Source organism: Leptonychotes weddellii, chromosome 4 (genome assembly GCF_054177405.1).
Source record: "Leptonychotes weddellii isolate Sample4059 chromosome 4, ASM5417740v2, whole genome shotgun sequence".
NCBI classification, from domain to species: Eukaryota; Metazoa; Chordata; class Mammalia; order Carnivora; family Phocidae; genus Leptonychotes; species Leptonychotes weddellii.
Genome location: NC_138372.1, coordinates 162,507,997 through 162,520,547, shown reverse-complemented (window position 1 = coordinate 162,520,547; position 12,551 = coordinate 162,507,997). Strand labels below are relative to the sequence as shown.

At 49.8% G+C, this 12,551-nt stretch overlaps 1 protein-coding gene across 1 annotated transcript in view; it reads left to right on the top strand.

Moving 5' to 3' along the window:
• The window catches only part of OC90 (otoconin 90), a 30,042-nt gene that overhangs the window by 3,208 nt on the left and 14,283 nt on the right, over window positions 1-12,551 (top strand). Inside the window, exons 2-7 of the mRNA XM_081817214.1 lie at window positions 2,704-2,769; window positions 4,079-4,135; window positions 6,388-6,562; window positions 8,981-9,093; window positions 11,395-11,523; window positions 11,685-11,726. Of these exons, the coding sequence (XP_081673340.1) occupies window positions 2,704-2,769; window positions 4,079-4,135; window positions 6,388-6,562; window positions 8,981-9,093; window positions 11,395-11,523; window positions 11,685-11,726 (582 nt within the window). The remainder of the gene's footprint in view (window positions 1-2,703; window positions 2,770-4,078; window positions 4,136-6,387; window positions 6,563-8,980; window positions 9,094-11,394; window positions 11,524-11,684; window positions 11,727-12,551) is intronic.

The window sequence follows — 12,551 nt, the reverse complement described above, 5'->3', positions numbered from 1 at the left end:
TGGGTGTTATGCACAAACAATGAATCATGGAACACTTTATCTAAAACTAATGATGTAATGTATGGGGATTAACATAAGAATAAAAAAAAAAAACTTTACAAGGCTAGGACGCTATGATTCTAGTGGGCCATCACTCACTGGCTGAGAAATTGGCCATTTGATGGCGTAGTTCAACCACTGTGTGCACATTTGTTCATTAAAGAGCTATCTACTGAATGTGTGCTTTAATGTGTCAGCGTTCTGACCCTCAATACGTTCCTAATTTAGTGGGGGAAACGGTCACATAAACAGATCATTGCAACATAGGGTCATAAGTGCAGTGAGAGAAGGATGTCCCCACATTACGGGAGCCAGGGAAGGTATCCCTACGCCAGCCCATGTTGGGGTTTTGGTAGGACTTCTCGAACTTTACATGGAATCCAAAAACGTAAGTCAGTAACGCAAAAGGGAGCAGGTCATGGCTCAGGGCACCACACAAGCCAAGCCAGAATGGCAAGAAGTAGTTTGGTGTCTGGAAAATGATAAGCATCCCAGAAGCATGGGATTCAAAGAGGGAGATGGTTTGGCAGAGCTAGGCAGGGGCAGATGGAGGGAAGCCTTAGGTTCCAGGGCAGAAGAAGCTAGAGCTTCCTCCATGGGTCTCGACTTCACTGTTGATAAAGTGGCAATGGCAAAACGTGCCCCACAGCACTGGGCACAGCACTGGATTTGAGGGGATGCCTGCAAAACTGAGCCTGGAATGGGACGAATGCTAGCTTCCTTCCCCTAGAGCAGCACTCCCATGGAACCAGAACTCTCCCATCCCCAAGGACCTGCCTCCCCTCTGGATTTTGTGAGCGAGCCAACTCAGTCCTCTGGGATCAGTAATTTCAAATCCAGGGTGCTTCTTTCATTGCTAATGAAATGTGTGGGTGTCAACACCCTGAGAGTACATAGGGGTGGGAGTAGGGGGCATGCATCCTTGTTAGCTGTTTCTCAGTGAGCAGACCACCTCCATCTGCCAGGACGCCAAGGAGATACCAGAGAAGTAATTATCGAGGACCAGGGGGTATTTCACAGTTGCTGCCTGAGTAGGCAGCAGATATTCTTAGCTGTTGGCTGGTATGCTAATTAAATCGTTTCTGAGGCAATTACACCAAATATGGAATGCACCGGAGCAATTACGTGGGCTCTGTGATAGGGCTCACCTGGAGCTGAAGGAAGTCCTGGGTCTCCCCACCTTCTGAACATCTGCAGGGCACTTCCCCGCGCAGCCCATGGCTCTTGGGCCAGTGGGAATGTCCCTCAGTGGGACCATCCCTCTGTGTTTAATGGTGAGAAATCCGGAGGACCAGAGAGGTTGCTCCTGCCCACAGCCACAGAGCACATCCAGCTGGGAGGGAGGCTGGTGCTGGGTGGACTTCGTCATGTGGACGGGCTAGGGTACGGTGCACAGGAGGGTGGCTGCCTCCCCCTCCAACCCATCCCTGGAGAGCCCGACAGCAGAGGGTCTGGGGGCTGCCTGGACCCAGGGCGAGCCCACAGGGTTTGTAGATTGGAAGACTGCTCTCCTGCAGACAAGCACCTGCTAAAGACGTCTGTGCCCCTGAGATAAGTCCATGGTGTTGATGAGGTGGATGAAGAGGTGAGGTCCAAGCAATGCAAACCATTTGTTAGTGTGGAGGGGACAGGGGGCAGTGAGTGGAAGAAGTTGGTAGTAATAGTCATAATAATGATGAATGGCTGGGGTAACATTTTCGTGTCCTCAGCACACCTCTCAGTGCTACTTAATCCACTCTTGACACACTTCTTTGATCCATGATGTCAGATCTTTTTTTTTTTTAAGATTTTATTTATTTATTTGAGAGAGTGAATGAGAGAGAGAGAAAGAGAGAGAGCATGAGCAGGGGGAGGGGCAAAGGGAGAGGGAGAAGCAGACTCCCCATTGAGCGGGGAGCCCTACAAGGGGTTCAATCCCAGGACCCTAGGACCAAGAACTGAGCAGAAGGCAGACGCTTAACCCACTGAGCCACGCAGGCGCCCCCATGCGGTCAGATCTTGCAGGCTCAAGTTCATCTGATATCACACCATTGCTCCAGCCCCTCTCGATTCCCTGCAGACCCCCTGCTTCCTACTGAGAGCTCAAGGCCCCTGGGGACATAGCCCAGCCTAGTGACCAAGTATGGGAAAAGGCCAAGTCCCACTGGCTCCCTGCCCGATTATTTCACACAATTCAAAACTTGCATCCTCTCACCATGTCTCCACTGTGGATAAATGAAGGGTAGGGGGCTGAGTCTCAGCATGCATGGATCCCTAACAGCTGTTGATCATTTTGTGTGCTGATAGTGTGGGAAAGCCCTGTCCTTGATGATAAGCTCCCTGGGGGTTGGGGGGGCCTCTCCTTGTCCGCACTTATTTCCGCCTATCTTTCATCTTAAGGCACTCCAAACAAACATGCAATCTAAATTAAAATGGTTTGCTTCCTATGCAACAACAGGTTCAAGATGAGTTCCCAAATCTCTCTATCTTCCACCAGAAGGCTACTCTTAAGGCCAACCCATCTGAAACACTGGGACCACCTTATTTTCATCAGAGACCCAGCACACAGCAGGTTCTAGAAAAAAATACATAGAATTGAATTTACCTGCATCCCCTCCCCTCCTGGCTGCCCCTCCCAGCAAGTGGAAGTGCTCCTACTAACCCTTCTCTCCTCCTTGATTATAGGGGGCCATCCTCTGGACACCCCACACCTTCCACGGGAGCTGCCTCCGGGACTCTCAAAAAATATCAGTAAGGATTTTTGAACTTTTCTTAGGCGACCTCACCAGGTAGAAAGTTGTCTAGGATATTGGCAGGGAGAATGACCCCTTCTGAATATACCACTCACTGCTGGGGCTCTTGTAGGCAAAGCGATTCAAATAAGACTCAAAAGCCTCCCCCTCCGCAGTCTCCCCTGTGTCTGACCCACCTCTGCTCTCTCCTTGGAGACAAAATATTACAACTTCCATCAAATGAAGGTTAGCTGAAAAGGGAACAGGGGATGGAAATAAATGGGCTGATCGTGAGGGTTATATGGTCACAATATTTTAGCTTCAAACTGAGCTCTGAGCCTTCTAGAAGGTAAGACAAAAAGAGAAAGAAAAGGTATTCCAGAGCTCTACCGATAAGAAAAGAGGACCCATAATTGCTCCTTTGGGAAGGGGAGGTTTTCCTGGTGATAGATTGTGAAGATTTCTCAGGTGGGTTCCTAGCTGGGTACTGCTGAAGACCATGATGCATAGTGAACCAGCTGGTCACGTTGGCCCAGAATTTAAGACTCATTTCCCACCTTGCAGAGAGGTGAGCTGAGTCACCAAGTTCTTTGTGCATGAGCCCATGCAAACAAAGTGATCAGTGCCACCCAGACCCAGATGATCATCTGACCTCTCTCAAAATGCCATCACCCCCATGGGAAGGGCAATGCCCAGGCCAAAGAGAACCTCTAGTAGATGTTAAGACTCACAGGCCACACTTGGCACTTGGAAGGATCAAGGCCAGGAAGCCCCGTGCGCCATCAGGCCATGCCAGTCATTCCTTTTCAAGGAGAGTAGCCCCGGAGGTGATCCCCACATCTCCCTGGAGCCCCCAGGGAGCAGCTCAGGTACAAGGGAATGGGACTCACATGAAGCAGCCACAGGACCTGCCCTGGCCTAGAAGCTTCAGTCTGCATTAGAACTAGTATCTCTAGTAACAGTTCCATAGGTATAATTTCCGGGATGCCCAGAAAAAACATGCTTCAGTTCCAAGAGTTATCACACTGAGGGAGCCCCCAGACAATCACTTCCCACCAGGTATTTATAGTTCACCCATGGTCCTTGCCAAGTCCAGATACACCTTATCATCCAGGGTCTTTTGTACCACCGAGCAATGTTGCCTGGTAACACAGTTCCCGTCTCATCTTCTTGGGTCTCCATGGTAACCCGTGTTACTAGAAAGTTAGTCCAAGGTCAAATCTATCCTTAGAGAAAGAGAAAGGGTTTTGCTTACTCTTCACAGGGGTGGGGCAGGGGAAGGGGAGAAACCAGAGCTCTCTGATTTGTTTTCTCTACCTTCCACTTAGATATCACATCCTTCCCTGGGGTGTTTAAAAATGTCGAAAGTGTCGCCGACATTTTTGGTAAGTTAAATGCCAAGGTGCTTCTATCCACCAGGTGTCAGGGCATGGGGTGAGTGTGGGAAATCTAAGCAAACTACTGGGCCTGGGGCTCCCCTGCTCCCACCACCCCAGCAAGCTCTGAGCTGTGTGATCCAGAGAGTATTGGTGTCTTTTACTGCAAGATGAGTCACCACGCTGCCAGGCGCCTTCATAGTCCTTACTTCATTAGTCCTGACCACACCACAACCTGGCCAGGAAGGGAAAGGTACCCCTGTTGCACAGGGGAGGGACTGAGGGGAGTTACGTGACATGCCAAGAAGGAGGGAGCTCTCTTCTGTGTCTAGAGCTGAGTGCCCTCCACCAAAGTTGTTGGATTTTCTCTCCCCAACTACTAAATATACATGATAAAATATACATATATAAAGCCTAAGAATCCCAAAGATTGTCAAGTATTCCATTTCTCAATTAGGTATCTATCATGTGACCAGCGATTGCCAGGCACCATGATGGTTCCCATCATTGTTTTCTAGAAGTAGCCCCAAAATAAGGCTATCACAGGATTGACAGAAGCAAGGAGTGCTGAACTGCTCTTGGATTAGACCATGCTTGCCAGAGGACGGCACTGAAAATATGTAGGTGACTAAGTGTGGGTGCCCCGTATGTTTTTGAGTGAAAATGAATATTTATATAAACACACACAAGCCTTAGAGTGGCTTTTTCCTTCAACAGAATTATTCATTTTTCTGATTAGGCTATGTGGAAACAAAACACGGGAAAGGAAGTTTGAATAGGGTAGGAAAAACTAGAATAGTCTGGGTGAAACTAGTCCTCGCAGACCACTCTTTGACCTCCCCAAGCTTCCCTGTGGGTGACCCCGTGCATTAGAATCAGGGCTGTGGGGTCACCCTGTTAGCACTTAACAGTCCTCTGATCAGACGGGCGGAGAAAGGGGAGGGTGAGCATGCAGCTTAAAGTAAAAATCAAAAACAAAACAAAACAAAAACTGGAAATCGTTCTCTTGCCAATTTTGTTTACAGGAGCATTCTTGTTTAGGGCAAATCAGTACCACTGGTTGATACCTCAGGCAGATCTCTGACCTTCAGTTCCTTTATCTGTGAAATAGAAGTGACAGAATAGCGTCTGCCCTGCAGGATTAACATGAAGTTTATGCGGTGATGGACCAAGTGAATGCTTTCTAAAGTGTGACTCACTAGCAAGCTTAACCATTATTCTATTTTAAGCATCTAGCACAATTTCTGGCACATAGTAGAGGCCCCAAATTATTAGTGTCTATATCCCTTCTCTTCCTGCACTGGATTACAGTTCCCCAGTGCTGGGACTGTATCATTTGGGATCCATTCAGCAGACTCATAGTGACTTAAATAACCAAGACATTTAATTATCTCACCAAAGCTGAAAGCACCAGGATTGGTGCAGGAGCTTAGCACAGGTATCAGCGACCCAGCAGCTTCATTCTCTCCCCGCTGCTATAACTAAGCTTACTGGCTCTTCAACTTTAGACTTCAGGCCTCATGGTGGCCAAGTGGTTGCTGCAGTCCTGGCCAGCATATTCTTACCCATATTTAAGGAAGGAGAAAAGTGTAGATCAAAAGGATCTCTTTACATGCCTGCATTCTCTTTTTTTTTTTTTTTTAAGATTTTATTTATTTATTTGACAGAGAGAGACACAGCGACAGAGGGAACACAAGCAGGGGGAGTGGGAGAGGGAGAAGCAGGCTTCCCGTGGAGCAGGGAGCCCGATGCGGGGCTCGGTCCCAGGACCCTGGGATCATGACCTGAGCCAAAGGCAGAAGCTTAACGACTGAGACACCCAGGCGTCCCTACATGCCTGCATTCTTTATGATGAAAGAAATAATTCCCAAAAACCTCTAACAGACTTCCTCTTAAGTGTTTCTGGCCAGATCTGGATCACGTGCTCAGTCCCAGGCCACTCACTGTCATGGAACCTGGGATTAGCATGACCAGCTGAGAATGAGCAAGTGTCAAACGTCCACAGGGACTTAGGGAGGAGGCTCACCTCCCCTGAGTCCCTTTCAGCTTTGTTGGTAAGGGAGAAGGATTAAATGACTGTTTGTTAGGGGGACAACCAACAGGGGCCGTGGCTTATAAACCCACCTCCCTTCAATTGTTCAGAACAGTTGTGAGTATACAGTAGGGGCTTATTGGTTGCTGAGGTGTGGGAAGTCCCAGGCACAGGGGCTCCTTCCTTGACCCTGGTTCCCAGTCCCCTCCCCGCTGTCCTCTCCCCGCAGACTGCCTGGGCTCCCACTTCACCTGGCTGCAGGCTGTCTTCACCAGCTTCCCTGCGCTGCTCCAGTTCGTGAGTGGTATGAAGTGTGTGGCCAGTCTCTGCCCCCGGGACTTCGAGGACTACGGCTGTGCCTGCAGGTTTGAGATGGAGGGGCCGCCTGTGGACGAGTCTGACAGGTGAGCCACACCCACAGGTGAGCTGTCAGAGGCCTGGCTGGTACCTGGGCAGAGCACAGATGTGGAAAGCTTTCTTGTCTTGTCTTGATTCTCCTTACCTGTGGGGTGACTGGCTGCCTCGCCTTTAAACTGTCACGTATTCTGTGATTGTCTCACATCCTGGGGAGTTGTCAAGATCCCGTATGTGTCTGATATGCAGAATTTCCGTGTAGTGTTTCTCCAAGTTGGGTCTACAGGTGTCAGAACCACCTGGATGCTTGCTAAAATGTAGATTCCAGGGACCCATCCCAGACCTACTGACTCAGACCACCTTTAGCTAGACCCCGGAAGTCTGAATTTCAAACAAGCTCCCGGGTGACTCTTAAACATAAGAAAATTATTCTTTATTCAGACAGTCCTGGCCACCAGGGGTAAAGCAACTATGAAGGTTTCTGTTTAATTTTCCACAAACGTGCTCCAATAACATTTGAACACTGTGCTTAATATAAGCAGAATACTATCCCTGCCTCAAAGAGCTAAACAGCTAGCGGGGAATACAGAGAAGGTATGAGGAGTCAGTAAAGATATGTGCCCTCCCTGCACACAGGGAGGGAAATTAACACAAGATATCCACTTTTACACATCAGACTGGCAATAAAATCTAAAATCTGAGAAGCATCGAGTGTCAGCAAGGATCTGATAAACAGATACTGACACTGGGAGGGTCAGTTGGGAAAATTGGGTAGACTCTGTGTGTCAAGGCGTGCAACCTATGACCCTGTAATTCCGGCTCTCTGCTCCTGACGGATGGCGTGACCCCTGGGCGAGGTACGTCATTTCTTTGTGTTCCAGTTTCTTCCTCTGTAAAATGGAGGAAGTAATAATACCTTCTTTATAGAATTATTATTTAGGATTAAATGACCAAGTACACAGTACAGTGACTGGGGCTCTCCCTGGCTCACTGAGTTTACTTACTGAGAGTATTAGTGATTGGTTGCAACGGTAACAGGAATGGTAGGGTGATGCCAGGTACTAGCAATACTAGTAATCTCAGTAATTGCAGCCACAGCGACAGCAACAGCACCAGCGGGAGGAAAGCAGGAAACGGAACCCACGTGTCTCCCCATACTCCGGGATCCATGGCCCTACCTCACTGGCGTGGTACTTGTGCCCGAAGCCGGTGTGATGGAGTGTGCGCTCTCATAATACTGGGAAGGACAGCCCATTGTCTGCCCTGGCATTTCTCCACGAGGACGCCCTCTTTGGACGCCTTGCCCACAAGGCGCCAGGGTAACCTCCATGCTCCTCAAACACCGGCCACAGGGGACAGCGCATGCCCACGGCCTCCTGCTCCACCCAGTGTCCTCTAAGGGGGGCCTGCACCATGTTATTTCTTGGCACCCTCAGCATGGACCACAGCACGGGGTAAATTAACTCACACTAGGCAGTCAACCCCCAATTGCTTTTCAAGTTAATTAGTTAATTAAATAAAAAGGGAGATATCCTTGATTGATCAGGGATAATGGCTTTGGAGTCAAGCGATAGATCTCTCCCTTTCCACATCTCCAAGGGAAGGTGTAAGTTGCCTCTGGATAAGAAGGGTATTTCCCATCTTTGGGACCATGAGCAAACTGCCTCCCGGCACTTCGCTCGTTGACGTTCAGGAAGAGAGAGTGGGATCCTGAATGCAGCAGAGCGTCAGGATGGTTTCTGGGAATTTGTTACCTTTCGGGTCCTCCCTTACCACTTCCTCTAATTATTAGAATACCTTGTCAACCTGGAAGTCAAAGAAATGAAGCAGTAATTCACTGTCTGAATGGTCAAACTGCTGATGGCCCCAAACTGGCAGGATAATGAGCCACACCCAATTTCTATGACGGTACACAGTTCAGTTGTTGGGGGTGTGGATTTCCAAACACCTGGAGGGCTGGCCATTTCCACCTTGAACCTGCACACCAGATTCAAAGAATAATTGCTGTCATTTATTGAGTGCCTACCTCAGGGCAGGATCTATATAGATGTTTTCTTGAATCTCCAAAAATTCTTGAGTTAGGTAATTTGAGAACGTTAGTAGCTTGTCCAAGGCCATCACCTATCTGTATATTTTTTCTCTTTTACACTGGTCTCCACTGACCTCATGTGTGCACTGCAAGGGCCTCCTGACTCCCATTTTAGCGTCAGCCTCGCTCTGTGATCAACTTTGACCTTGGCGAGTTATTGAGCACTATGCATCTCAGTCCCCATGGGTATAAATGCTCATAATGATAATAGCACCTGCTGTGTAGGTAAAATAACTCAAATAGTGTGTGTGTGTGTATGCACGAGAGCACTATTTGAAACTGGTCACTGCCAGGAATCATCCAGAGACACAATACTCACAGACTCCCCTCTCTTCACCCTCCCCCACGCTCTCACCTTGACCTCCCCTACCTGCCCCAGCTGCTGCTTCCAGCACCGCAGGTGCTTTGAAGAGGCCGCTGAGATGGACTGTCTCCAAGACCCTGCCAAGCTCAGCACAGATGTCAACTGCGTCAGCAAGAGCATCACATGTGGTGAGCATCTCCAGGTGTCCCCGGGGGCTGGGCTGAGAAATGACAGGCAGTTCAAGAATCCCAGGCCTGGACCAGACCCAGGGCTCCAAGGGCCCCCCCCCCATCATCACCACCATTGAGGACATCATCATCTATACTCCAAGCCCCCTGAGGGCTAGATCTCTGGCATCTGTACCTTGCAAGGAGTACATGCACAATAAGTGCTTTTTTTTTTTTTAAGATTTTATTTATTTATTTGACAGAGAGATAGACAGAAGAGCACAAGCAGAGGGAGTGGCAGAGGGAGAGGGAGAAGCAGGCTCTGCACTGAGCAGGGAACCCGATGCGGGACTCGATCCCAGGACCCTGAGATCATGACCCGAGCCGAAGGCAGACGCTTAACCATCTGAGCCACCCAGGCGCCCAATAAATGCTTTTTGAAATGAAAGAATAATTGATGGGCAGGTTATCTGATTTACAGTTTTATACTGCAGCAACCCTGGGAGCCTGGGGAGGCAGATGGTTTTCTACTGATAACATTGTGTGATACGGGAGCAGTTACTCAACAAGTGGCAGCCTCTACATGGGGAGGAGAAAACCTGCTTCAGAGATTTGTCATAAAAACTAAACAATGCTTAAGTGTAAAACAGTGTTACACTTGTTAAATGGAAACAGTGCTAAATGTAGAACGGCTAACACAGGGAATGGCCTATGTGAAGAAGTCAGGGTTGGAAGTAGAAGAGAGGCAGGGATGGGTGAATTAGGTTTGTGGTTGCTGCTCTTTGTAAGAATCAGACATGTGTTGATGCAAATCTCAGCTCTCCACCTTACTCACCAGGGATTTTATCTCGTGTCTCTGGGCAATGCTGGCAGAAGAATTAGAAGAGACAAAGGCACAGAGAGAAGAGGTGCATGGCACCTTGGGGGTGCTCTATGAGAGCCGCCCTTTAGGAGCACCTACTACGTGCCATAGGCTTTATACCCAGCAGATATAACTGTCCCAACAATCTTATGAGATGGGGTCACTATTCCCAGTTTTCGGGTAAGGACAGGAAAGCTCAGAGAAATTAAATAACTTGCCCAAAGTCACATAAGCTGCTAAGTGGTAGAGTCAGGGTTTGAGCCCAGGTTCAACTGACCCCAAAGACCAGGTAGAGAGGACTGGCTGAAGTATGGTGCATCGGGAAAGAGGTGAGGAGGTGCATGGGCATAAATCACTACACGGTGGACAGGGAAAGCACCATCCATCCATCCATCCATCCATCCATCCATCCATCCATCCAGCAGATGCATACTGAACACCTACACCAAGTGCAAGACAATCGTCTAGGGCGCCTGGGTGGCTCAGTTGGTTAAGCGACTGCCTTCGGCTCAGGTCATGATCCTGGAGTCCCGGGATCGGGTCCCGCATCGGGCTCCCCGCTCGGCGGGGAGTCTGCTTCTCCCTCTGACCCTCTCCCTTCTCATGCTCTCTCTCTCTCTCTCTCATTCTCTCTCTCAAATAAATAAATAAAATCTTAAAAAAAAAAAAAAAGACAATCGTCTAGATATTGGGGATATCCTGACCTTTTGAAATCTCCTCCTGGCTGCCAGACACTGAAAATATCAAAGTGCTAGAGTACGTTAAAGAGTGACAAGAGCCATGGAGGGAAATAAAGCAGGGGAAAGGCATAGGGAGGGCTGGGCAGGGAAGCCTCCCCGAGGAGATGCCCACAGAGCAAAGACTGAGGCATGGGGGAGAAGCAAGCTGGCGGCTATCTGGGAGGTGCGTGCACCCCGAGGCTCAAGGTGCCCGGCATGCTTGGGAGACAGGCCAGTCAGTCAGAAAGGGGTGATGAGGGAGGAAAGAGAACAGGAACAGCAGCTTTTCCATAGATTGGGAAGTCGTCGCAGGGTTCTGAACCCCAAAAAAGACATGGTTTGCCCTGAGTCTTGAACACCTTGTTCTGGCTCCTCCATGAGAGCAGACAGGAGCAGGTGGGGGGGAAGGCCACTGAGATAACTCAGGCACGAGCTGATGGGGGCTAAGCCCAGGGTAGTGGCGTGGAGGTGGGGACATGAGGTCACACTCTAAACAGGTCAAAAGTAGAGCCAATAGGATGGCCCGACGGGTCGGGTGTGAGTGTGAGAAACGGAGCGGGCACCACTCCCAGGTTAGCCTTATGCTGCTGTAGCTCCCAGAGCCAAGGTGGATAACAGGAGGACGCCTGCCGGAGGAGTGGGGCCTCGGTGGGCAGATTGGGGCCAGTTTGGGAGCTTGCATTACCTCTCGGGATTCCAAATGAGATTGTCCAATCTGCTCTGCCCTTGCTCTGTGCACAGAGTCCGGGGACCCTTGTGAGCACCTGCTGTGTACCTGCAACAAGGCTGCCATAGAATGCTTAGCTCAGTCCAGGATCAACTCTTCCCTGAACCATCTGGACACTTCCTTCTGTCTGGCTCAGCCTCCAGGTGGGAAGAACCGGGCCCTGCATCAGCGGTGGGGCTGACCATCTGGGGCGGGAGCTGCTATGGGAGCAGTAGTTGCTGTTTCTTCAGAAGCCAGTCCAGCACCTTCTGACAGTCCCCAGACCCGCTGCTCTAAACAGGCTTTCCAATGTGTCTCTTTGCAGAGACAACCAGCATGGAAGAGCTGACGACGCTTCTGCCCAGAGGTAAGGTCTCCCAGGGAAGCTGCTTTTACTTGGACCACGGGGGCCAGACTACAGAGGGAGCACCCCCTCCACGGGGCCAGCTGGAGTGACCCACGGCACTGGCTAGATCTCTGCCTTTCTCTGGCTAGGGGACACAATTACTTCTGATAAACCCAGTTCACACATCCAATAGCAAATGGCCCTCCTGCCAACACTATTCTTTGTTACGTGGACAGGTGAGCATTTAATCCAGTTAAGAGGTAGACCCCAATTCTTTCTCTCTTGCTCTATGGTCAGGGCCCTGGTGTGCAGTGTGACCGGGACCAGGTCTAGTGATATGACAGAGAAAGGCCTCTCTCGGCTGGGTGAGCTCCTGGCCATTGAGGTCACCTGGGAGCAGACCAGCTGCCTCCCTCCTCTACCTTCCAGAACCTACGGCAGAAAGGGCAGCCTGGACCCAGATGGAGGCTCCTTGAAGGGGAGGCTGTTTTCTGTGTGCCTCCTTTCAAGACAGGGTGGGCTCTTAATATCTGTCTACTGAAATAAGCAAGTGATCATTCCTACTCTAAAACATGCATCTTATGGAAAATGCGAGAGTTCAGCTTCTGCCTGTTATTCCTTGTTCACCAGTGTTCGCACGATCTCTCAGTCCCAACGGAAAGTTCCAGGTACACGTTGGCAGAGCACCCCTCCTTCCCTGGGGCTGAGGTCTCCTTCCCAGTGCTGCAGCCTTTGTTAAAAAGCTGATACCAGTGCGTCCACATGCATGAGTGTGCGTGTGCACAGGGCTGTGGGAGTGTGTACATGTGTGAGTAGGAGTGTGTGTACGTGTCCTATCTCTATGTT